We start from the raw sequence: 26,595 nt of genomic DNA on the forward strand, positions 1-26,595 counted from the left end.
GTGTACTCCACGGTGCCCACATCCCAGCTTTATTTTCCTGAAATGAGACTGCAGACGGGCTACCTGTAGGTGTCAGTCTTGTACTAGAGAATGGCCACGATTGTTTTTTTTTTAAAGAAATCTCATCTCACGTTTGTTCTACTTAATAAGTAAATAAAATACAAAATAGTGGACTACACTGGGATAAACAATTAACAGTGACCCTCACTGAATTTTGCTAAACAGATTTACCATTGCACCCACCCCACCCAGAATTAAAGCTAACGTAACCATACTGATGCCTCGTGACACAGAGGTGCGTTCATATTAGGGAGCCAGGCTTACCAAACCTGACAGCCGTGCTATTGCTACAGATTTGTTAAGTGGCATCTCCCCTGTAACAATCTCCATTTTAAGAGTTTGTGGAAAGCCTGTAGATTAGCTCTTCCAGTCATCTTACTCAAAGGGTTATATTTATTTCCGAACTGTGAGGTTCAATGATTTCCAACCTACTGCAGTGGTAGAAGAGATGAGCAAAATAAATCACTGTCATAAAAATTCAGAATATAGTTTTTCATGCTACTTGAATTATGCTGTGTCCTTCCAGAGCAGAGGCCTCTGTGCACAACACAAGTTCCTCGATGTACCCATGAGATCACAGATCTGACCCAAACGCGGTGTTGTAGTCTCTTCATGAATTGCAGGGGGCAGTAGCTGATGTTGGTAAGTATTGAAAAAATGAATGCAGTGCTTGAAAAACAGACTAACCAATAAAAAAAAAAAAGCCCAAATCTGTTAAAACAATACCCTCTAGATGTGTAAAGGCTTTTATAAAGTTTGTTGTAAAAATAATGACCCAGGAAGTATTCTGTGGTAAGAATATTTTATATATATATTTTTACACTTTTAACACTTACAAAAACATTCAAACACAAAAAAAAATTAAATAACTTTGGAAGCAGAACAAGTCTTTCTGCCTACATACATACAACAATTCCGAGCTGTTGGCACACAAAGTAATCCACATTCATAAAACCCTTACTACTATATCAAACATAAGTTAAGTAAATCATAGGCACTAGTTTATCAAATCCATATTTCCACACTTCTGCAGTAATCTCTAAACACAGAGCCCCATGATTTCCTGATATCAATAAACTGGTAATGCACAAAGGCTTTTAGTGAACAGATAGTCTGTTTCTTCAGGAAGTCGTTAGCTGTATTCCAGGGGGAGTAGAACGGCAGAGGAAAGAATGCTTACAGAACTGAAGCTGAACTTACCCAAGTGATGAATTACTTAACTTAAGGAAACGTATTACAACAGTTTGATGCAGCCATGGTAAAACCCCAATATTGTCATCTAAACTGAATCGCAAAATTGAAAAGTCTGTTAAGCATTTGATAAAATCCACCAATTGAAATTCACCTTTTGTCAATGAAGACTGCAGCATTGCTTTATAAAAAGCTGAAATGTTAGAATTCAGGCTTTCATGGGAACAGGCGCATTTGATCTCTTCTGCTCACTAGTTACATGATACTGCCTAACTAACATCCGTTACCTGCACCAGCAAGTGACACGAGGCTACGTTAGTGCCTAGGAGTGGTCTACTGCTGCCAGGTAGTTTCTTTACTTCTGCTGAAACCTTGCTGAATTACAGTATATTTGATACCCAGACTTCAAAGTCTCGACACAGATCTTGGTCTGGAGTGTGAAGTCACTCATCAATCCAAAACTTGCCTACAGCTGCTGGAGTAATTAGAGCTGCAAATCAGTCTTCACTCCTTCCTATTTGGCTTCTTCCAACTCAAGTAGTATTGCATGGCTTTTCATCCAGGAATATGCTAATGCTAGCCTAAAATTCAAGTGCCAGAATTTCAGGGTTAGTTATCCTCATGGTGGTGGGAGTCAAAATACACCTGCAGTTCCAACCTCAGATACTAACGGGGCTGAAGGCTACCTACCGTCCAATCCAACCTGTAGTGTTCGTCGGTCATTGCACAAAGGATACCATTCACATTCTGTTACTTCATCAACTGTACACCCAAAATACTGAAAAAGCTTCAAACAAAATCCCTTCCATTTAACTAGTCCCACCCAATACAACTTTAGTTACAAATGTTTGCATGATGTCTTCCGGAACAGAAAACAATGGTTCAAATGGTAATTATATGAATGAGTTGCTTTGAGCAAAATGTGAGTGTTAGAATAAGTCAGAGCCACTGGAGGAATTTAATAGCTTGTAAACAGACATAGCAGGTTTCATACTCTGTTACCAGTAATGTAAGATACACATATGTAAGGCAAAGTACATATTTCAACACACTTACATGGGCAATATCTTCTGTAAAAATATTTACAATTTAAAATAAACCAATTTAAGAAATGGATGAAAGTAAAAAAATAGGATACAGAAAACTCCCTCATACCATGGAACATCACCTAAATGAATATCATTTGGCATCGAGTCAACTCATTACCTTAAAATTTGTATGTTACAAGTGCATAGTTGTGTTTCCTTCTCCGTAACTACCAGCATTTACAGTTTTGTTCCAGGCTGCAAGCATAGTGGTATGGTATTCGAACAAAGCAACATTACTACTTGCTCTTTCCTTTTCAAGGAAACCTGCTATAAAAAAAAAGTTTTCCCCAAATAGCGTGCCATGTGTTAAAAATGTGGCTACAATAGCAAAGGCCATTTTTCCTGAGCCAGGAACGTTAAGGTTAGAAAGATTGTACAGATGATACGAAGCCCTTTTGGCAATCAAACATACAAGAGCATGTAAAGCTGATAAATCAACGTTGGAAAGATGCAATCTATACTATTGTGTTTGTGTACATCTGCTACATTCAAACCTTCAACGTTAATAAAAGCCATGGCTACTATTTACTGTTCTACCTAAGCCTCCAGAGTAACTTCTGATTCTTTCTGAAGGATGTACGTACCACTTTCCCCAACGAGAATCTCAAACAATTGTGAAAAGCAATGTTCTGTTAGCACTGTAGCAGTCTGCAATCAGAATACCCACTCTGATTAATGTGGTCTTGTTTTAATAGTACATATTCACCAATCATTTTGCTGATTTAAAACAGTTTAAAATGAAGTTTAGGACAATCTAAGTTGACTGTTATACTTGCTGTTTTTCAAGATGGGCATTTCTTTGGCATTCGTTAGGTTTTTGCCCAGACATTGGCCACTGTCATAAATGCTCAAATTGATATATTTTTAGCAAGCAAGCAAAAAAAAAACAAAAACAAAAACCAACAACAGAACTGAGAGCAATTTAATGTGGAAGTGATTGTATGATCACCAAACATCTGATGTTAGATGTCATTAAAGTGCTGCTTTATAATCTCTGCCAGTTTGTGCTAATTAGAGACAGAGAGGTCTGGAATTTTTACAAATCCCAAAAGTCACATCTGAACAGTCTGTATAATCGAGCTGTCTGTTAGTCTGGTGAGGAAGCATCCATGAGCACTGGAACTTTGCATTACACTTTGCAGTTCAATAGCAGCCGTCTTTCCAACTTTCGTCTTTCATGTTACCATAGGTTTTAGGAGTGGGTAATGATCTAAAATAAAATGAGATATCTTTTAGCTTCATACAAAACTGCTGAAGTCTCCATCTATAATACATAAGAACTTAAACATTTTGTAAATAAAATACACACTTTGTTCATTTGTTTCTCTGCAATAGTTTACTTAACATAAACCCCAACGTATTTTCAGTTTATGTGTTATGTCTTGACAATTACCACATCAGAAAAACACATGCATAACAAGACAGAAAACTTTACTGTTTGATTTCCTGCCATTTCAAAATAGACAATTTTTTCAGTGATGTATAAACAGGGAAATCCTCATTTAGAATATCATAGTATTACTTTTTGCTTACATCCAAATTTTGAAGTTCACAGATACTTCGTTACTGCATTGCCTATAGATACGGTACGCTGTATACCTAAACTTTCAAAACAACAGCTGCGTAATAAGTGAAACACTTGTAAGACCAGTTGTGATTTGGACAACCACACTTTGCACATTATGAATTTCCTGTCAAAAACAACTGCTGTTTATTACATGAAGTTTCACACTGCTGACAGAGTGCAAAGCAGTCAATATTGTAAGAGTCACTTGTTGTTCCCCTGCCCAACACTTACTTCAGAACACAGTTCTCCCATTTTGCTATTTACGGCTGTTTCATCTTTTCTATAATACTGGAGACCAAGTGTTTATCCTTTCTGTTTCAGGGGATTCTCAATATTCCTCATGGATGACTGCTTCCTTACATCGGATGGCTTCCACTTGACACCTCCAGTGACAATGCATGTTAGCATGGCATTAAGAGCCATTCTAAGTGCACCACTTCCTTCTGTTCTCCTGAAGACAAACTGTCCGTGTAGACTTTCCAGCTAATAAGTAGCTTCTCCTGTAGTTGCTTTTCAAAACTGATATTAAGCAACTTCTACAGCTGGGTTCTAGCACAGAGGTTATGTTTGAGGTGGAAACTCTTTTGTGTCCTGTGTCTTAACTGCCTTGATATTTATGGTAAATTTAGAATACGCTATGGATGCCCCTTCTGTCTTTAACATGTCTTCCTTCCCAAAGTTTCTAGCTACCCAAGGAGAGAAACAGTTCTACTGTGGTGTCATTGCTTGACAAATGGATTGCAAGAACTTCAACAATTCTGACTTCAGGATGTGTCACTCAGTGGTAAAAATGGATTTTCACTTGCCAGCTACATTTTGCTGATGTTTTTACCACAAGGACAATTGCTTATTGCCTTCTCAGCCCAGACTACGACGCTTATGTACTTTGTTTGGTATCTTTTGTTATTCATTTCAGCTTCACTCCTTCATCTTTACACTCTAATTCAAGTCTTTTTCTCTCAGTTTTGCTTCAAATCTATTTTGGAAACACATGTAAATGGTCCACAAGGGGGGCTCCATTTCCATCATTTCTAAAGACCCTGAGACCAAAGTAAGAACCGCAGAAGGACCAGCAGACATACACAGCGTACCAAGTACAACACAAAAACTTCACATTAAGACTGCCTTTCACATACTCACCTGCGAACAGGCTGTGCAAGTTTGCTGCGAGGCACTGGGATGCCCCCTGCAGAAGGGGCACTGGGTCTGGGTAAACCACTCCTCATCCCTGCTGTCCCTGCCGGTCTGGTAAGAGTCGTGCTGTTAATACTGCTGGCAGGGCTTGGCAAGCCTGAACTCTGAGCCCCAAGAGGCCCTGGTGAAGAACTGCTGTGCGTCAGCTGCGTGGCTTCTGGAGAAGCAACAGAACTGGGTCCATGGTTACTAAATGCTTTCACTGGTTGTCGGAGAGCTAGGGGAGATGGTGCTGCAGGGGAGCGGAATTTACTTGAAGAAGGTACTGGAAAATAAAATACAGAAGTTACTTTCAAGCTTAACTTACGGTATAACTGAAATTAAAAACAGGGAATGATTTTATGTGCAAATTCAAACAATATGGAATGTGTAATGGAGTACAGCCAATCAAGCAGCAATGAGAAACAGGAATTCAGATGTCCTCTTTGTCATGTGTTTTTGATATCATAATTCTAACGCTCCGTTTATCTACTATGAACATTTATCTGGATTTATAAGTAATGCTAAGGCTTTAACCATTATAACCATTGAATCAAAAGAAATAGAGGTGAATGTCTTTGTTAATAAGAAATTTAGCTGCTTCAGAAACGGGTACTTAATTTCCATCCCTAAAACAACACATTCAAGAATAGAGGATTCTAATGGCACATTTCTGCATATTTCTGCTTTATCAATTGCAATGATGAAGCTCAGAGAGTAGGGCATCTTAAAGTTTCCTTTATGCTCTTCTTGACCAGGTCCACTGCATTGGGATTCACCTCATGATATGGTCAAGTTCAAGATTTACTGTCCAAAGGCGGAAAAAAGATATGGTCAGTCAACTCCCCAAATCAAAGAGACTAAGATGCAGCTACAGAACGTGTATCAGACAACTGTGACAACTTATAGCCTTCCTCTTCTTATAAACATGATCTGAATTGTCAGTAGAACTAATAGCTGAATTCAAATACTTTGTGTCTGAGTTAGTATGTAAAATGCAAGTCTTTACCAAGTCCTTCCTGGGAAAGGTTAGTAAGCCAGTAAAAACCCATTTATAGGCTTAGACCTACTAGAGGGCATACTAGACGGTCTGTGCAAGCCCTTCATACAAGGTGCACACACAAACATATGCCATTTTTGTACAAAGTATCTATTTCACTCCATCAACAGCAAGAGTTTTTACTTATTATAAACACAGAAATTACTTATGAATTTTAATAGACAGCTGGTAATGAATGACAGTTGATCCTCACAGCGAAATACTAAGAGAATATTCAAGTCCTTTGGTGGCGCCAAATCTTCAGCGCAGTTCTTTATGAGTATCCAAAATATTTTCAAAATATGCAAAAATTATCAATAAACAGAATACTTGAATCTAATATAATACTACTCCATCTTCTTAATGGAATTTCACCAGCTTTTCAAGCTGATTAGGGTTTTGGTGGAATTCAGTAACAGCTGGACAATCAAATCTATCAGGAAAAGAAAACAAAACCACATTTACATTGTGACCTCTCATGAACTATTTTTTGTCCTACTAAATAAACTTCTTTACACAGAGACAAAGCTGATTTCCTCTTTGACAGATGTTGTACATAAAGAAGATGGTCCTTCACATAGCATTTACTATAATTTTACTAAACAGATCTACTAAGAACAAGAGGAGTTAGAGAAAAATAGACTAGTGACTACCGTCAAGAACACAAATCCTAAATGGGGTACAGAGGAAGCAGTATTAGCAGGTTGTATTTTGAAGCTATCCCTGATAGGGGATGTCCAGGAAGATTAATATGTGCCTCATTATAGATGTGGATTGGATTCGATTCCTTACTGGATTATCCAAGAGGGCTTTTCCATTGACAGCAAAATCAAACACAGCGTGAAGCTGCCCATGGGAAAAGCTGACAAAAAAGGTGGTAGAAATGTCAACAGTACATGACAATTGGTAAGTAGCAAGGAGAATAAATAAAAACCCTTAAAACAAAAACCTTAGTGTCAAGCCAGATGATGGATTACGGAAAGCGCTAACATCAGAATGACCGGACAAGAACGGCAGCAAAGTACTCCTAGGACTAAGACGGATGACATATTAGGAATTTTTTGTAAATGTGAAATTTCCTGTAACACTGATGTGTGTAATCAAATTTGCAATTTCCAAGTGATTCAACAGTCTAAACATAGGGAGCTTTTATCACTAATTTTCTCATCACCATACTTGCTGGAATACAAATCCAGCACCATGCTAGCAACTCACCTGCTGAACAATGCCAGCGTGTAAAAACTGAATTCAGCTTTTGGGCCGGCTAATGAGAGTTCAGGCACTAACCTTCACCATGGGGAATAGGTTCAAGGTATGAAATGCAAGTAATGAAAACCTGAAACTGAAGAAAGTTTGTCACTTTTCCAGTTAAAGCGAGTATCCAGCAAATTAGTTCTCTTGTTCCCCAGTGTTGACCATATTTTACCAGGCTTCCAACTTGAGCTGTCAGTTCATGTTTCCTGTCAGCACAAGCATTGCAGGCATTGCTGAGAGCTGTATTCATCCTTTTACATAAAGGAATTAATTGTCTCCCAATGTGCAGTGATCTCCAAAGCAGTCTACATGATGCAATCATTGGCAAACTGCCTAATAATTGCTCTGCATGTGAAATCTTTTTTCTTGGAACAGTTTTGGATATTTAATAAAACATGATTTGGCCTATTTGTAAGAGAGGATTAAAAAGAGTGAGGTACTGCCTTAGTCAAATCCATTTGATGTTGCATAGCCATCTGCAGTATTGAACTGGTAGATGTTTAATAGAAACATGTAAGGGTAGTGTTTAACAACACTACACCACTCCATCCCCTTAGAAACTAAACAACTAACTAGAACCAACTAAAAGTAAAACCTGTGGCAATAATACAAACTCAGTGGCACTGTGCAGTCACAACAGTTGGATTTCCCACCCTCTCATGATTCTGTCCTTGATTGCAGGCAGGGAGCAAGTGATCGCCACCTGACAAAGTTGGATGCTGTGAGGCTGCAATTATCTGGATTGCACCACAACTTGAAACCAGAATCAATTCAGGTGCAGCTGTTTAATAGTAACCATTGTTATGAAATGATTCAGACTGGTGACAAAATTGTTGCTCAGAATAATCTAGTCTTTTGAAAGTTGTTTCATTTCTGAATAATGTGCTTCAATAATCCCAAGAATCTCGTGCTTAGATGAGAAACACAAAAATCAACATATCAAGGGCTATAAAACAGCAAATAGCTGAAAAGGCCACGTTGGGTCCTCCTTTTCAGTGACTCATGACAAGCTGGAACATGTAACTGACAGTGGAATGGGTTCTGTTTCTCCCTCTTTAAGGTATAATAAATTCTTGAAAATAGTATAAACTCAAAGACAAGTAAATTTATGTACATTTCAACAGCTCCAGACTGGGCCATCAACACTGTAAGTGTTCAAGATAACCAGCTGACAGCAAAGGCATGGCCAACTGGAAAGACAGCGCAAAAAGATTTGTGAAGGAATAGAGATGATGGTCATGTGCCAAAGCAGAACACTGAGACAAATTTTCTGCATTTGGTAAGAAATGTCATGAAGAGAGTTAGAAACCTCCTATCAGCCATGTGAATCTGTTTCAAAGTCATGATACTTTGTTATTTCAGGGGAAGACAGGACAATAAGACTTTCTGCATGGAATGAAGTTGACTCCAAGAAGTTAGCGTTATTAAAGCACTGAAAGGTTTTTTGTTATCCACCTTCAGTATGTGCATGAAGGATTCTCACTATTTTTAAGAGATTCTAACAATATATATATATTAAATGAATTGGTCCCAAATGAAGTATTTTTAAAATGAAATCATCTAAGCTAGTAATAGGCAACAGGATCAACTACATTTGAAACCAAACCCATGATCTTGCTTTTATCTTGGCAGCGAAATTCAGGGATTGTCATATACGATGCTGCCAGCATTAATTACAAATGTTAAAACTTGTTAAAACTTGTCTAATTGAATCGTGTACTCTTCTCAAAAATAAGTCAACTTCAGCCATTAGCAAACTGGGATATTATATACAAAAGACTCCAATTCCTTAAGAGAACAAAAACAAAAGACTAAATTATTGCATGTTGGGGATAATCATCCAGTTTTGAGAGCAAAAGAGAAGGCACAAGCACGTGTGCATGGGGGCACTAAACTAAAGTTGACATCATATGTTCAAGGATGAAGTTGCTAACATTTGTTTCCAGTGCAAAGTAAAGGATGATATTTTCATTTGCCTGAATATTGTTTCAGAATCAAAACAGATTTTTTACAAGTTGTTTTTTTTTACAACTTTGTGTTACAACAACAAAACCACCCCATCCGAATGTAGCCCCTGTGAATATGGATTCAGAAATCTATTTTTCTAATCCAGATTTACTGATTAATGCTAAAAGTCACCAATCCTTGGATTTTATCCACAGAGTTTTTTCTTTCCCTACGTGATCCAGGATGTATTTTTAATGTTTTGACCCAAAAGTTAGATACTTTGATACAGCAAGATCCACTAGTTAATCTTAACATGCAACAGCAACTTTATTAATCTAGAATGTGTGAGATTCAATGCAGGTGAACAGTTATCTGAGATTTGCTGGAGCTTGATAAGAGGCTGTAAGTTAATTACCTCCTTTTGTAGATGGAGTTTGAAGAAACTGTTTGGTTTTGAAGGCAGCACGAGGCAAATTTTTCTGCCTTTGCAGAGCTGTTGAAAGACAAGAAGTGTTATATTTGTCTAAGATAAGAAAACTAAATTTACTGGGAATTTCAGAGTGGCATCCACTTGTGAAGCATCAAGGAACAGAGTGAGTAAAACACTCAAAAAGCTGTTATGACTCTGGAAGTGATGCTTTGCTTTTAAATGGTGCTTGCTCTTAATGGCAAAGAGTTACAGAGGAGCGTGTCAGAAATTTTGCAGTGCAAAATGCGCAGATTCTGTAAGAGTAAAGCTTCTTGCAGGGCAAAAAGCCCAGAAAGGCCAAAAAAAATTAATTAAAAAAAAAAAAATACACCAAAGGGAGGACAAGCCACCTAGCAAACATGCTACAGCAATATGAGTGCAAGATTAGATTAAAAAAGATGAAAATTAAAGTGTCATACTTGATCTAGCAAGATTAAACTTTTCATTTTAAAGTAGTTTTCCAAAAACACCTAACACTATACGAAAACAGATCTTGTCATGAACGTGATTGTATCAAACAGCTATAGCAAACATAAGCCATTTGGAGAGATGTCTGCCATTTTTTTATCTAACGGTGCACAAGAGAACTCAAACTTGAAGACATAAAACTGAGAATCAGCAGCTGCCAACATGTGGACAATGTGCCAAAATGCTTTCATTGCTGCTACGTCCTGTCTTTTTTCTAGTAACGCTCAAGGTCCAATACTGCCTTGAAACATCCTCACTACCTACCAGTTACCAAGAGAGAAGCCAATGTTCCACGAGCCGCAGAATCTTGGCAAAGAGAGAACTATTACTGCCAGAAGGAATGCATCGATTCAGCGTATTTTCACTGCAGCACATTTAAGGAGGGAAAAAGGAAAGTAGTCAATGAAATAGAGCTGTGCATACACAAAGGCTTGTTAAAATTATAATGTATGAAGAAATCACCTCTGCTCATCTCAGTGTACAGAGGTTTTTTTGCTTGTTTGTTTTGTTTTTTAACTGATTACACTAATAAGGCTTTTTTCTGTAGTGGAAGGGAAGAGAGATAGGGGAACAGCTGTGCACGAAGACCCTAACCCTGAGCAAGGAAGCTCAGTACTCCCATCACCAACTGGTGAATAACGCTATAAAGAAGGCGGGAGAAGGAACACATAGAATCCTAGTAATGTTAATTAACTTTATTTTCTAAACTTGGTAGTTTATAATGATTGCCACCACCCTCCCTATCCTTCAGTCAGTATTGCAAAAATTGCAATATTTTGTGAGCTATAAAAGAATTTCATTGTGTTTTACTTTCATTCTGAAAATCTGACTAAGTGATCTATTCATGTTGATCTTAATAACTAAAACCTGTCGTTTTCAACAAACAACTAAAAGGAATAAACATGTCTATAAACATGATAAAATGCTGCCCGTGGCTATTAAGAAGAAAAAATCATTCAACTAACTAGAATCTAATGAAACAAAGCAAGAAGCAATAGCCAGCTCTCATTCAACTTCTGGCACTTGGTCTTGTCGTAAACTTTTTTTTTTAAGGCTTACCCATAAGCAGCCAATTAAACACAGTGAAATGTTTAAAAATGACACTTCCGAGACTTGTTTTCTTAAAGGAATTTAGTAAAGCTGACCACTGGCCTGGGTGTTTCTGTCCACAAGTATTCCGTAATACCATTTTTTACTGAATCAGTGTTTTTGTTCACCACACAAAATGAAGAACAGCTTCTTCCTTCAATATTTATGATCTTGAATTTAGTTTCTCCTGAAGTCATTCAACTGGATTTAAATATGGCACTAAGTTCCTTCCCCCGTCATTATTTACACTCCTTGCAAGTCAGAGATGCGGGATGATATGGAAAGAATTTAAAATATATATATATATATAAAATTCCTTCCTTCTGAATGGAGACACCAGGAAAACCCTCAAAGGCTAAACAATTACGAGCACTACACCACCAAAAAGAACTTCAGGCAGGGCAGTTTGAGTAATGCTGTGGAAACATGCAGTTTGAGATAAGCATGGAGTGCATGTTCATCCACACTATTTGCTGCTCTTGAACTGCTCTGTATGCTATTACGTTACCTGTCACAAATGGTGCAAGCTGAATATACGTAGTTATGTTTATTTCTGATTAACTGAGCTGGAATACTTGGTTTCCTTAAAGCAATCACTTTCTTCTTTTATTCTGAATATGCCAAGCAGCTGGATCTTGGCAGGCAGATCACAGTGAGTTTACTAATAATTTGTACAATCTACAGTTTAGATCTCTGAAAAACCATTATTTTAAACTCTGCTTTAAGATTTCACATTCCTGTGTTACTAAGTGCTAGTTAGGTACAGAAGTATCATGAACACACAATCCGCAACAGAGCACGTAGCTCCTACATGGAAGCCACCTTTTAAGTTCGATAGCTTTGCACAATCCATGTGGTGTAGTACCTAAATGTGAGACTTCTGCAATCTGTAACACATTAAAGTCTAAAAGATACCTATTCCTTGGAGAATGCAAACATTAACTTATCTTACAGTGTTTTAAGATGAAAAATATCAGCTTTCATATTCAAAAATCCTTTCCGCATAACAGCACGGTGAACCAGATGTGAAGGAAGATTCTAATAGTTAAAAACTAGTATGTAATTCACTCAGTCAATCCCTTTTCAAAGAGAATTTGGATTTTTCACTAAATCACAGCTAAAACTCGTAATACCAAATGTTTTCACCTTTTACAATTGTACATGTTATCTTTCCTCTACTCTTTAATCATGCATATACAATTTGCCTACGTAACCGTAACAGGAATTGTTATACAGAAACTTACTGGATTCCTAACTCATTTTTGAGTGCCAGCAACCATAGCAAGTTCAGTTTTGCAGCCACAGCAAATGTGCAAGTAAATTATGAACAGCAGATCTTTGACAAAGAGAAAAGTAGTGACCTCAGGTGGTAAGCCAGCATCCTTGCAAAGGTAAGCTCATGCAAAACTAGCAGGTATGAAGAAGCTTTGAATCCCAAGACCCGGAAGTCATTGCCAAGGGAAAACAAAAAATTGCTGCAATTTAACAGTGCTTTGTGCAAGGTGACAAAATATAAAACCAATAAAACAAAAAGTATACAATAAAAAGACACAATTCTGTATTTTTTTTAATACAATGTACAATTTTGAGGAAATTTTTTTAATCCAGGCTAAGCAAAGATACTTACTCATTGACTTCATACACAAACCGTTTTACGATTGTCAATAGCAAGACTCTGACAAACATCTGTAAGAGCAGGGAAACTGTAAAAGCTAGAAATCTGCGCTTTATTAACGATACTTAACTTACATTGAAGTGTAAGTTGGTCTAGATTGGTTCATATCTGGGGAAAGATTCCCATAAAAAGCAAACAAATTTACCTAATAGTTTCCATGATTCTCAATCCATCCAGCAGTTGGAAAAAAAATTATGTATGTATAAAACATAAGTCACACACTCCTGCAATGAAGTAACTCAATTAATACTGAATATTGAGACTTCTGCTGTCTGATCTTTCCATAAAGTTTCACTATGAAGATACTTTTAATTTTGGAAATAGCTTTATGACCATCTAAGCTACCCTCTTTGCTTTCCCCTTCCAAGTTCGCTCAATTTTAAAACACCAAATACAACCCGTGCAGATTTGGCTATAGTATCACACACTTGGGACACACAACCCTTACATCCAGTCAGAGACACTGCAAAGAGAAATCTTGTAGTCTTTGGCAAGATCGGTATTCCTTATTCAGTACTTAACTGTATTTGGTTGTATTAGTCCACTGTTTTTAAAGGACTAGTTAAACAGGCCAATTGGCACACCAGTATGCATTTACTGTTCAATAGGTAAAAATAAAATTAGTTTCATTCACAGATACTATCTTACATTACTTGCCAAATATTTAGATTACTGATGAACTTTCATAGTTCAAAGCTCTACAAATAATGATATTCATAAAGTGTTCTTCCTTTGAAAATGTCACACAGTCTTATTCATTTTGAAACTTGTTTTAAAATAAAATGGTCAGGAAACATTTAAACAACAGGAACTGTCAATATTGACATACAAAGAAGCACTGAATATTTAAGTTTCATTTGCTTTGGCTTCTTTAAGGTCACCATTGCTAGGAGCCTTCAGAGATTAGCAGCATTCTCATATTAGCAGTTCACTTTCAGACAAACTAGCAGGCACTAACCCAGCACTGGGCTAATTTGTTTCACAGGTTGCAGGTTTATCCAAACCTTTACTGAGAAACACTGCCACTTGAAAAAAAATAAAATCTGCATCTGAACACAGAATTGTCAGGTGACAGAACAGAAGAAGAAAAACTGCAAATGAGAGTTAAAATTGCATGAATGATTTCAGATCAGGTTTCACTAGTTAAAAATAGCAAAACCCAACCTAGATAAGTGTTTTGGTAGCCTGATACATTTTTGTGGTCTGAAAATAAATTTCAGCAGTATAAGGCATTATACCTTCTGTTAATCACAGAAAATAAATGGTTTCTGAAATGTCTAACACCACTATGTTTACACTCTTTATAGTGCTTTTGTATATGCTTTTAGGACAGTACAAATGATACTTTATATCTTTATAATTAGAGACCAAACATCCCTTGAATATATTCAGCACCTGATTTCTTTTATCAAAAAAAGAAATTTCCAGACAAATGTGATTAAAACCAAAATTAGCATTGCCAGTGTGGCATGCAGTGTTTCTCTGTGCCATGACACTGGAAAACAGCTCAGTACCACCACTCAATTCTAACATATACACTGGAATGGCACAAAAGTACTTACTGGCTGAGGCTTGAGTTTGAATGCGAGGTATTCCTCCATTTGGCACTTGGAAGTTTGAGTCACTTCTGCTGTTTTTCACAGACTCAGCTTGAATATTAGATGTCCTGGACAGGTTTGGAAGACTACGCCTTAGTTTTTCTGTATGAAACAACACAACGATATCATGATATGTAGTCAAATGCTGGACAAAGTCCAAGCTCTTAACCAATAGCTGAAACCAAAAATCTAAGTGACACAAACAGTTAGGTATATAAACTACAGTGCAATTTAAATGCCTGTTTTGTTACATTATAGTTCTTTAGATGCGTCATATACAAAACATATACAAAACATTTATATAAAAAAAGGAAGAAGGAACAGTTCTCACTTGTGGTGAAAAGAAATCAGTCATGGCATGTTCTGAAGTCGAAGCATGTCTACATTAGAATTCCCTGGGTTTTGTTCTACCATTACAGCAATTCAACAGAGAAACCTAGCTTGCAGTTTGGCATACTTCCCAAAGTCTTCATCAATAAAGTTATAATATATTATGCTTGCCTGAAGATTAGAAACATACCGTAATTTATCACTCAACGTTTGGGACTACCCAGCCTCATAATAGCATATTATACAACAAATAACTGACACGCACTTGGAAAGAAACTGTCAACACACAACATGCAAAATTAAAGAAATATTATGCTTCTTCTTTCACATCTCATTTGACTGTCTGTTCAGCTAGTACTGGTTCTTTAAGGATCTTCTACAATTGGTACCACGTGTCACAGAATACACAAAGATGCCATTAAATTTCTCCCAAGTCTAATGACGTTGTGCTATGTCCAACCCACGCAGAGCTGGGCTGATGACACAGGTCAGGACAGAGGAGTGAAGAAGTACTCTAACCATGCACAAGCACTAAAGATGAAAACAAAAGTAAGCATCTTCATAGGCTGAATACTCCTACAGGTGTACTTTCTTCACTTAGAAATTTGCACTGGTTTGCATTGCAGTTGGTGCATCTTGAACATCTAAACCTCCCTCTAACCAGTCTAGAGCAGAAAAAAAAAAAATCCCAAACAACTTTTTTAGGCTGCTGGTCTATCAACTCTGAATATCCAAGCAACATCCAACAGTACAAAAAACACTCCAAGAGGGTTCCTTGGAAGTGTTTCAGAAACACGTGATCACGCTCTATTTTCATCCCTCTGATACGTGGGACGCCAGTTTTTGGTACCTTGCCTCTAATGGAATATTTTTCTTGTAGCTCATCTAGCATGCATTAAGACTTTCACAAAGCCCTAGAAAAGAACAGGAAAGGAATTCTCAGCTAAGCTACAACATAGTTTACTAACTTTTGTGTTGATTGATTTCCTATATACCTAAAATTTTCTCAAACTACTATTACTAGATGAGATTTCTGTCAGCCCTTCCAAAGATATTCTTAAGCAGCTAATTACATTTGCAGGATCATCTTCCCCAAAAGCTCTAGCCAAGCACACTTAATTTCCTAATTAAAAATTTACAATTTCTTGTCAATGGAATTCTGTAAATGGCATAGATCTCTGCTGTATCGGTGCGGAAAAAATAGAAAATAAACTGTTTACAAATACTTTCTACATCATCTTTACATCAGATACTCTACATCCAGCTTACCTTAAGGAGGCATAAATAAGGTGAATTCTTAGTATCTAAATTAATATTATTTCTGAATTGAAGACTTTATTTGCCAGATAATCACATTTCTTAAAATGGAAAAATGATTAGATAGATTAAGGTTAGGTATAGTCTAATTGTGTCATGTTTCCTGCAAGTTTTATTTTTCTTATGTGGCAGTTTGCACAGCTTTGAAATATTTAAAATATCTCACAAAGACGGTACTATTTTTAAGACCATGTTTATGCTCAAAATGCTCACAGTCCTACACTGTCAGAAGAAAGCATTCAGCTATCTCACAGGCTAAGGGCATGTATAAATTGCACTGTTACCCTTATCTTTGAGAGAGAGTTACTCTCTCTGCGTTTTATCCTGTCATGTGCAAGGCCTAAACCTCCTGGTGAATGATCATTTCCCTTGTGTTTTGCTTTATTTTAGTGCATTTTTCTGCCACAGATAGAATTCAGTCACCACAAAGCTTGATTACACTCAGTGACTGGATAACATCTAAAATAAATAGAAGCCTATCAACTCATCTGACAGCAAAATTTAAGCTTTGCTTGCTATGCTTTTTCTTAAACAACTCTGAGAGTAAACCATTGTATTATGCAGGCATATAGTTGACCAAAATACTTTACAGGAACTACACAACTATGTTAACTAATTGTGTAATGAATTTGAGACAGAACTTATTACCTTCACTTTTGACATTACTAGTCTGCAAATCTGTAGGATGGCCTTGAAGTGAAAGACGAGGTTGCTGTAAACGGCTAATCATAGGCTGGGGCGACACTCTACTGTACTCTATACTTCGAGCAGGCGATCGGGAACGAGGTGAGTTCCTTGGAGATTGTTTTGGTGACGGCCAGGGAGAGCTACGAGGTGATGGTGAGAACCTGTTAACAGCAGGGTGCACCGCGTGATGCATGCCATCTTCTTCATCTTCTAAACTCTGTGCATCAAGCTCCTGATCACTGAGTGTGCCTCGCCTCGTGGAATTGCAAGAAGAACCAGAACTACGCCGCGAAGCAGTTGCTGCATACTCCTGCCGGAGGCCTGGCAACAATGAGAACATTGTTTACTTTTTGTCTGCCCACAAATAGTTCAGACTAGAGACAGCACATACAGATAACTGCCCAGAGCTCAAACTTACGTTGAGCTCATCTTCCCTCTTTTTATTTGAGACACAAAATTGATTCCAGATTAGTATCAAATGAAGTTATCTAATAGCCTATAATCTCTTGAAATAAGTAGGTGAGCTCATCCCCTTTCCTACTACAGCAACCATCAGTATAGTTACTGTCTACTTGTTCATCTCCTCTCCCAGGCTGGAAACTCACAACACAGGACACATCTTAATTTTGGTATCAGGTAACATCCTAGAACAACTGCACTGAAAGGCTTCTTGCAATGTGTTAAGAAATGTAACAAAGCAGCTACATGACAAACTCCCCCTACAGAAAACAGAGTTCAGTTAGCCAGTGGCCTCCAAAGTTGTGTGCACACACCTCGAGGTTACAGAAGACAATCCACTGTAGTGAAGGAAAAAAATCATTTTTTGTAACATTAATACAAAACATTAATAAATTTTGTAACATTAATAAATAAAATAATATTTTAATTAGTGTTTGCATCATCTTTATCCCATCATTTTGTAATGTATATTTTTGTCTACATTTTATAATGTACATAATATATGACTGTACATGTATATAATTTATGAATTAATACATATACATGGGGGGTGCTCAAGAATTTTACTGATAGGGGTGTGCAATAAAAATGTTTGGAGACCACTGAGTTAGACAACCAAAATTACTACGACTTTCTACACTGTCAGAGAGACCAAGACAACAGACAAAGACTCAAGTCAACCTTAAAAAAAAAAAAAAGAAAGAATTGTGAAAAATGCTACTGCATATGTTTTGCCATACTGACTTTACATTTCTTCTCAGGAGAGCTACATTTGTACATCCCTAGTAGAGTCTTAACCTCTGTCTCATTCCTGCTAAGTAAGTCCTACTGCTCCTACTGCAGTTATTCAATAAAAAAAAAATAAATAAATCAAATGCCCCACTTGGTTTTCAGGATGCAAAACACTTACTTTCTTCCTGCATTCGTGCTAAAATTTGCACATCTGTAACATCATTTAGCTTGTAATTAGATCCAATAGAGTCCTCATCCATCTCTGATGCACTTAATTCACTGTCCAAAGAGGACTGTGGACTTAGTGGAGGATTCCTATCTGCTGAGCTTTTAAGGTGACCTATAGAAAGAAAATAGAGTAACAGGAGCTTTTTATTTTCATATAAAAAAAAACACATTGCAAATCCTGTTAAAAGAACCAACAACATGGGAACAGATTATGACTAACACATTGAGGCTAACAGACCGTTTGAAATACTTGACTGCAAATCTAGGCTGAAAATATGATTTACACAAACAGAATGAGTAACTTAATATAAAATCGTTGTAACAATGACAGAAGAAATTAATGACATATAATCTGGTCCATCTGTACCAAGTTTTTTAACTGCTGTGGAGTTTAAACAGCTTTTGCAGAAAGAGCAACTGCATACCTGTTTCATTTATGCTTTAAGTCTTGCCTCTGCAAACTACAGTATTAGACATAAGTTTGATTATTTGTATATCTTTCTTGTACAGCGAGGAATTGCTGACCCAATGAATATTGATTGTTTTGAATGCTTAAAATATAGCTTATCCAAAAATACTACTTGTTATAAGCACACACCTTTGCTAAACTGTAACATACATGAAAAACTCTTTCCCATTTGCTGCCTTCTGACTGACAGCCCATTTCCAGTTACATTCTCTCTCTGTCCTCAAGGCAAACACAGCACAAAATGCAGACCAGAGCTACACAGATTTAAGTAAAACTTGGGTAATGACGCTGCTGAGTGTATTGTAGGGCAGGCTTCTCTTTTTAAGTCCACAGCCAACTACGGGTAGTTCGACTGTTAATGTAACCTTTTTTCGTTTTCCCTGCAAACTAACGTGACTTAAAGTAAATATAAGCCGATGTTCTGACTTCACCGTAGAGAGATGTTCCAGGCATCGATTTTTCTACTGCAAGGAAAGAGCCCATAGTGCAGAATAAAGTAAAAAATGTTGCCAGAAGTTACTCTTTATCGTGATGCCTGTGAAGCTTCAAGGAATGACTTTAACTGAAATACATGCTTCTTTCTTAGATTACATTGTTCACATCTCAGAGGTACTGATGGATACCTGGCATACCAAATATTTCAGTGAATAAGTAATACTGTAATTGCAGAGACTACAACCACAAACATATAACATTTAAACATGTACTATGCAACTTATATTCCTGTCAACTGCAGGGCCAATTCTAGAAGCTCCTCAGAAGTGTGCTGGGACTCCACAGAAGCAACAGCAAGAGTTTTGGTCTACCACTAATATGCATCCAAACATTTTAAACATATCTCACACCAAAAAGTCGGCAAAAATGCCTTTCCTAAAATGTTTAAATACTGTATGATGCAAACTTCCCACAGAAAACCGACAGATTTTTAGTGTCTTCCAAAGGTTCTGTGCAAATATGATGTATTTGAGTGCTTATTTTTGAAAGGAAGGGACCTCCCCTCTGCACAGACACATACACTTACCTGAGGTACCAGGAGGTATGAACTGTTTTACTAAAGCAGATTTCACTGGTGTTGAGGAGGGAGAGTTGAAACCACTGCTGTAGGGGCTACTAGTATTTGGACTATAGGAGCTGGCGTAACTGACCGCACTGAAAGGGCTACTGTACAAATTCTGTCTCTTCAAAGCTGTATAAAAGAGGAAGAAAGTGACAAATTATAAGAAGGGAACCGTCAAAAAACATAGTATAATGCTACATGATACCTTCAGCATGATTTAATTGCTATACAATACAAGAAGAGCACTTCTGTCATCAGGGAGTTTTTCCAACTGATTTCTGAGTCTCCTAGGTACAACTGTATTGCCTTTTCTTTTTTATTGTCTTTTTTTTTTATTATTATTGTAATTTATTTAATTGTCTTTTCAAATACTTTCCTAGTAGAAACCAAATCTAGAATTGTTATACCTGCTCTCTTCTGTTCAACATGCTCAGCCAAGGGAAGGAATAGAGAAGTGACTCAAAAGACAGCAGTAGCTAAGCTATCTCAGTGTACAGCCTATGCAATTACATGCAAACCAGAGCACACCATCAAGTATCAAGGGCTACAAAAAACATCCACTTTGCATTTAGTGATAAAGAAAATGCATCCCTGGATATAAGAGTATATGAAATACAGCTGCCTTGATTACAATCTGAATGAGTATTTGATGCAACCCTGTGTACCAGCCTACCTTGGAAAATGACAAAAATGATGTGACGAGGACAGCAAGTGCCTACTGAAGAAACAAAGCCCTTAGCTTATAAAAATACTGACAGAGAAAGACTGCTCTTGGCTACTGCTAAGGAGCCTACTGCATCACTGCAGTCATCTAGATGAAATCCGAATACGACTTCCACATATAAAGCCAAATAATAAAATAAAACTTCTGAGGCAGTTACCTTTGATTTTTCCTGTTTTAAAATTTCAATCAACCCCAAAAAACCTTGTTCTCATTCTCCCTAGGCTTCATCCCAGCCTTTGTCCAAGAACTGTAGCTTATCTCTGGGAGAGTATTAATATACACAGACAAAACTAAACCAGCCAGCATTCAAAGACTATCTCCTACAGTGGTCTTTTAGGGTGAAAGAACAATTAAGTTGTACATAAACTACATGGGAATGCAGCTAGTTTATGTCTAGTTCTCCACAATTCAGAGACCTGTCCAGACCACACAGTATTTCAACAGCAACCCCGAGACTGGCACCAGAGAACCAGCAATACCACCTTTGAACTTCCCCAAAGCACATACTAAAAGAATAAAAAAAAAAAAAAAAAAAGGTTAAGCATAGCAAATGCGTCTGCATCTCTGGATACCATGAACCTGCTGGGCACTCAGAAACAGAAAACATGGTCAAATTTGTGTTACAGTAAGATCTGTAAGCGCTATTTGAATCTACCACTTAAAAAGGTTTTTCTGGAAGTCACCAGGACAACACAAGCCACATGGTGGTTATTCTTGTCTACTATTTTTCACTTTATTGAAGAATGTAACTAAAGGAATTAATCACTTGTTCAGTTCAGACAGTATTTTTCAAGTACAGGAGGATTACATAAGCGTCTACGCTGCCAGGTCTTTACCAGGTTAGACCAAATGGTCACTGCTTCAAATGCAACAATCCACGCTAATGCTTCTTATAAGATCCACTTTCTATCTTTTTTTTTTTTTTTAAATCGACTCTTTAACACTTCAGCCAAATGAAGTACTTAAAAGTGTGCCAAAAAGTTGGCTACCAATATGACATTTGTTTAGGCAGAAGTCATAATCACATTTTTGACAGTTTTGCATCTGGTGTGGTAAACTTCAAAAATCTCTTATCAAAATAGAGTACTTAATAGCTCTTTCAAATGGACTGTAGGATTATTCCCTTCTATCCACTTCTAATCCAGTTTCAATGCTCTGGGATTTTTCTACCCACGGACATAAACACTATATGCAATATAAGAGTCAAAATGGAATACTTTCCTCTACTACTGATCTTAAATATCAATGCTGAAGTATTTTTAGATGAATTTTAACTACTTGCAAAAAATTCCACTATGGTATCTCTGTTTCCATAGTCGCCCAGTTACAGTGTACGATTTGGATAGCTACTTAAATGAGTGTTTTGCTCAGAAATCTAGTTTTTATTTTAACATGAAAGAAAATAGAACTTCAGGGGGGGAAGTGGGAACCAAAGGAAATTTGGTCAGTTTTGGTAAAGTCCGTTTCTTCAGTGCTGAAAGTATTTTATTTCAAGCTGATAACTGAATTGTACTTGAACAAAGAAGCAAGTACGTCGCAAAATACTGAACTGAAAGCTAGAGATCAAAACTTTATGATGTATAAATCTAGATTAGATTAATTGTAGCTCACCTAGCTGATAGAACCTAAGCTTCAAGACATAAGAATTTTGAAACTACGCATATATACTATAACATGACAAGAGGCTTCGCAGATGCGTGGCAATACACTCAGGCAGGTTTTAGGGGAAAAAAAAAAAAAAAAGCAGAAACTGAGCCCTTGCAAAGAAAAGTGTGACATTTCTGTAACTAAAAAAGGGTATCAACTAGTGCAGTAACAGCTAGGCTACTGAGAGTAGCATATTTAAAAAAAAAAATATGTATTCCATTCTGCTATGTCAGACAACTTGACATTTATTTATTAAAAATTTTTATTTGGTGTAAGACCTTTATTTATTTGGACATTATAAAAAGCTAAATAGACTACAGTTGCATGAAACACTGACTTCAGCAGCAAAGCCTGCTTCAGCTCCTCCTCCTGCTCCAGTCTTTGCGTGGTCACCACCTCCTCAGCTGGTCAATACAAGCCATGGATAGCAGAACGCAGCACAGGCAGAAAGAGCAGAAGTTTAAGTTGATTTTATAGCAGATTCCTTAAATTGCACCTTCTATAAAGAGCCTCTCTGGTGTCTAAATCAGTAAATATTAGTATTATTTTAGAGTGCACAACGACAGATGGAAGTTTTATATTCCACTTTTTAGATCTTTCACTCTAAGTCTTACAGGATACGTACAAATTTCATCAATTAGGGAATCCAATGAATTTTAGCCAACATTCTTAAGGTCCCTCCTGTTTATTTTGAGAATATCAGAAGGGAAACCTGGTTTTATTACAAAGCTCAATTAACAGAGCAGGTAATTACAAGCAGGCTGCATTCTGTTTGACTCTGATGAGAACTCCTTTGACAGCAAGTGCTTTTAGCATTCATGTAGGAACCCCAAAGTACCTATTCCAATTGAAACTTTGCTCTCACACCATAAAGAATAATTTTTCATCTCTTGTTGAAAAAGTTGGTTAAAAAAACTTAAAATATAAATATGAATAGTTCTTTATTTTGTATTTACTCAGCAGACAAGTATTTCAGAATATTAAATTTGGAAACAATTGTAGTACTGCATAACCTTTAAAACAGTCTCTTTATACATATTTACAATGACACAAAATATTTATCACATGCAGATTTCTTCCGATGAAAGAAAGCATTCTTCCATTACATATAGAAAAGTACTCCCTGGTACACGATGAAATTTTTGTGGCACAGCATTTTTCATGCTAGGCAAGTACGAACTACCTCCCTCAGCACTGTGTTCTTACCCAGGAATAAAAGCTCTATCCAAACCATTTTTCTGGTACAGAATTCCAACATGGATTTCTCTAATTTAGGAAGGCAGTAGTTTTACAGCTCAAAATATGGTCTTTCTCAGGATTGTCAGACAACATTAGTAAGATCAATTTTAACGTGAAAGTGATTTTATATTAAATGAAATATTACGTTAGAAAATATTACACATTAGCTTTCAAAACACCAGCAGACAGGGTTAACGATCAGCATTTTTACATTAATGTATATTTTCTTTCGTAACATTCACAAACAGCACGCAGCACCTAGTTTATTTTAGTCAACAGCTGGTTGAACTGGTCTTGAATCTCTTTATTGCTCTGAAATAGAGGAATAGAAAAATTTGTGTGCAGAAAACTGATGCCTAGGTAGTTCAGAAGACCTACTTTATGAATCAAGACCAACTTCTCCAAATGATAGAGATCTGAAACGTGTTTGTTATGATTAAGTGACAAATTTATTCTAGTAGTCACTGTGGTAATTCAAAACAATCATTAGGGAATTCCATCACTGAGACCAAGTTTAGGTAAATAATAGTTGGTTTTGAACAAGCTCAGTGCTTAAATAAAAAAAAATATATATATAAAAAAATCAAACTCAGCACAGAAAACATTTACGTTTTTATACACAGCCACTACAGGCCATAGTGATTATGCATTTGATTTCAAATGTTTAAATAAATTACTTCTGCCTCAGTAAAAATTGCAACATGGCCAAAGTTACTCTTTTCTAGTTTTATACAATTGTGTCTTGTGGCATCTCTTCCAAAAGTTCTCCCTCCTGGGTATAGTGTTTCTGTGCTCCTGCAGTTGCTTTTTTCTTGTGCTTTACTTGTAAAACCCAACACCATTTTAGATCACCATGTGGTGGAAATGCTGGTTTCCAGCCAACATGAAACGCCCTCCTGCACTTTTGACCAGGGGCTTGAGGCATAGCTACGAGAAGTCTTTGCACCAGAATATGCCTTAAGGTTCACTCTAATCTGGACACCCTTCCAACACCAGTCAGGACTCTCTGCAACTATAAACTTGAACTCAGCAGCAAAAAGGCATTGTGCATCTTGAGTTCTCAGTAACTGTTTGCTCACAGGAGCACGGAGCTGAAAGCTCCTGTTCCCTTCTTTATCACCACAAAATGGAAAAAGATTATAAGAAAGAAGAAAAACTGGAATACAAGAGCACATTTCAGACTGAGAAACAGCAAAAAAGATTACATTAGAAAGATATAATAGGAGCTGACAAAGCTAAAATCATCAAGGCAAAAGAAACATCTACAAGTAATCAGGAGAGAAAGTAACAGCAGTATGAAAAGCCTTACCAATGGAAACTGGAACTGAAATTTCTTAACCTGTTACTAGCTACTGTTTCAGTTAAGTGACAGGGGTCCACAAGAGACAAATGTGATGTAAAAGAGAAAACCCAGAATATTCTGGTGTAGAATCACACTTACAAGAGGCACCACTTGTCTTTTCCAGTGGAGCTTCCTGCTACCCTATTACTGCAAGTAGCAAGGTTGTTCTGAAGAACAATTTCATTTTCTGTTTCACTTTTCCATGCAAACTTCTCCAACTAGCAGTATTACAGCCCCTCTCTTCTACCAGTAACGTTTTCCCCTAATTAGTACTATCGGCCATCTGATGTATTCTTGCAAATGTCCCAGCCAGAAGCAGATTCTCAGGGCTATGGAAAAAAACAGAGGTGAAGTTGCCTAGACTCAGTTTGAATGACCAAACTTTTAAATTTGTGCATTTCATATGGAAGTGTCTTGCCACTCTGCTTCTACCATAACTGAACTTTTAAAGATATTCTAGGGGTTACAGAATTTGTGGTTACTTAGGGAATATTTCTACTCAGAAAATATTTCTACTCAGAAAAAAGGACAAAATTATTCATGCTTATCCTAACTACTATACAGTCCTAAGTACTTAGTTAAGTCATACCACAATTTCTTCAGGCTCCCAAATTTGCATCATTTTTCATAAATCTCTGTGACCTGGCACTTTTCATTGTTTAGAATTTCAGTCTATACCTGTAGGAAGCCTGGTAGCTGTTCAGGAAAACTTTTAATGGACATTTGTCATGGCTGCTTACACAAAGCACAAGAAATAGGGAAAGAAAAAAGGTGACTCATACTGAAGGCACTTTCACCATTTTACTCAATAGTTTTATAAAAATGAGAACTGGATTTGTCACGTTATCTACCAGCAATGTTTTCAAGTTTTATTAAGAACAATCTTAATACAAATCAGAATTAAGACTGAATTGCTCCAGAGAAGAATCCAAAGAGGGGAGAAAAGTTACAGTCAAACTCAGCAAAGTTTATGTATATGAAGAGTGGTTGGGAACACTTGTGGAACTAAACTTTCAAATATTCTTAGCTCAAGGCCAATCATTCTGTTAATTCCTGCAGATAACAATTATAAAAAAAGTCACATAACACCAAAAAAAGATGGATATTTGGGGCAAGAATAGATATTCATAGTAAGAGAGAAAGGATTATCTCGGCATAACTTTTTTTCTTTTCTCCAGTAAAAATAGGCTCAAACAAAAGCTAAAATAAAGTAATTTTTGGAAAAGACCGAGAGGTTAAAACAAATGTAGAACATTCACTGGGGAAAGCATTGCTGGTAAGTTATCAAGAAAATTAACAAAGAAATCAGATGAACAGAAAATCCTAATCGGACCTTCAGCTTTTGGCTGCTAATTTGACATTAGAAAAGCTGAGAATGAAAGGATGAAGATGGTAGGCTTTCTTCCTCAAGGGCCAGGCAATCAGTCCTTCCCCAGACTCTTATCAACTATGTTGTGTCAGGAAAGAATCAAACTCTGTGGAGTTCTTAATCTAATGGTGACATCATCTTAAATTACTTGGGATGGGAAGAAAATGAATCAGTATTACCTCCCCCAAAGTATTCAAGAAATTAAGCCTTAATTTTCTTAGATGGAATAATGTAGCTCATCTAGCAAGAAACTGATCTCTGTGGTAACATAGTGACATCACCCAACAATTATGCTAGTTTAATACAGCCTTCTACTTTAAAGGAAGATCTCCAAGGTAAAGACATTGGCCAAAAGTTTTCAGAAAGAAACACACTTT

The 26,595-nt window shown here is 36.9% G+C and overlaps 1 protein-coding gene across 2 annotated transcripts in view; it reads right to left on the bottom strand.

Annotated features, from left to right (window-relative positions):
- Positions 1-845: 845 nt before the first annotated feature.
- Positions 846-26,595, bottom strand: part of SLAIN2 (SLAIN motif family member 2) — a 35,683-nt gene continuing 9,933 nt past the window's right edge. Inside the window, exons 3-9 of one of the 2 annotated variants that reach the window (XM_082758840.1) lie at positions 19,862-20,026; positions 18,322-18,483; positions 16,914-17,273; positions 14,583-14,720; positions 9,735-9,812; positions 5,047-5,365; positions 846-3,549 (exon numbers count right to left, since the gene is read on the bottom strand). In XM_082758840.1, the coding sequence (XP_082614966.1) occupies positions 3,483-3,549; positions 5,047-5,365; positions 9,735-9,812; positions 14,583-14,720; positions 16,914-17,273; positions 18,322-18,483; positions 19,862-20,026 (1,289 nt within the window). In that variant the 3' untranslated portion in view covers positions 846-3,482. The remainder of the gene's footprint in view (positions 3,550-5,046; positions 5,366-9,734; positions 9,813-14,582; positions 14,721-16,913; positions 17,274-18,321; positions 18,484-19,861; positions 20,027-26,595) is intronic. The other variant, XM_082758841.1, reaches the window with a different exon arrangement.

Source organism: Aythya marila (genome assembly GCF_965140915.1).
Source record: "Aythya marila genome assembly, chromosome: 4".
Lineage (NCBI taxonomy): Eukaryota > Metazoa > Chordata > Aves > Anseriformes > Anatidae > Aythya > Aythya marila.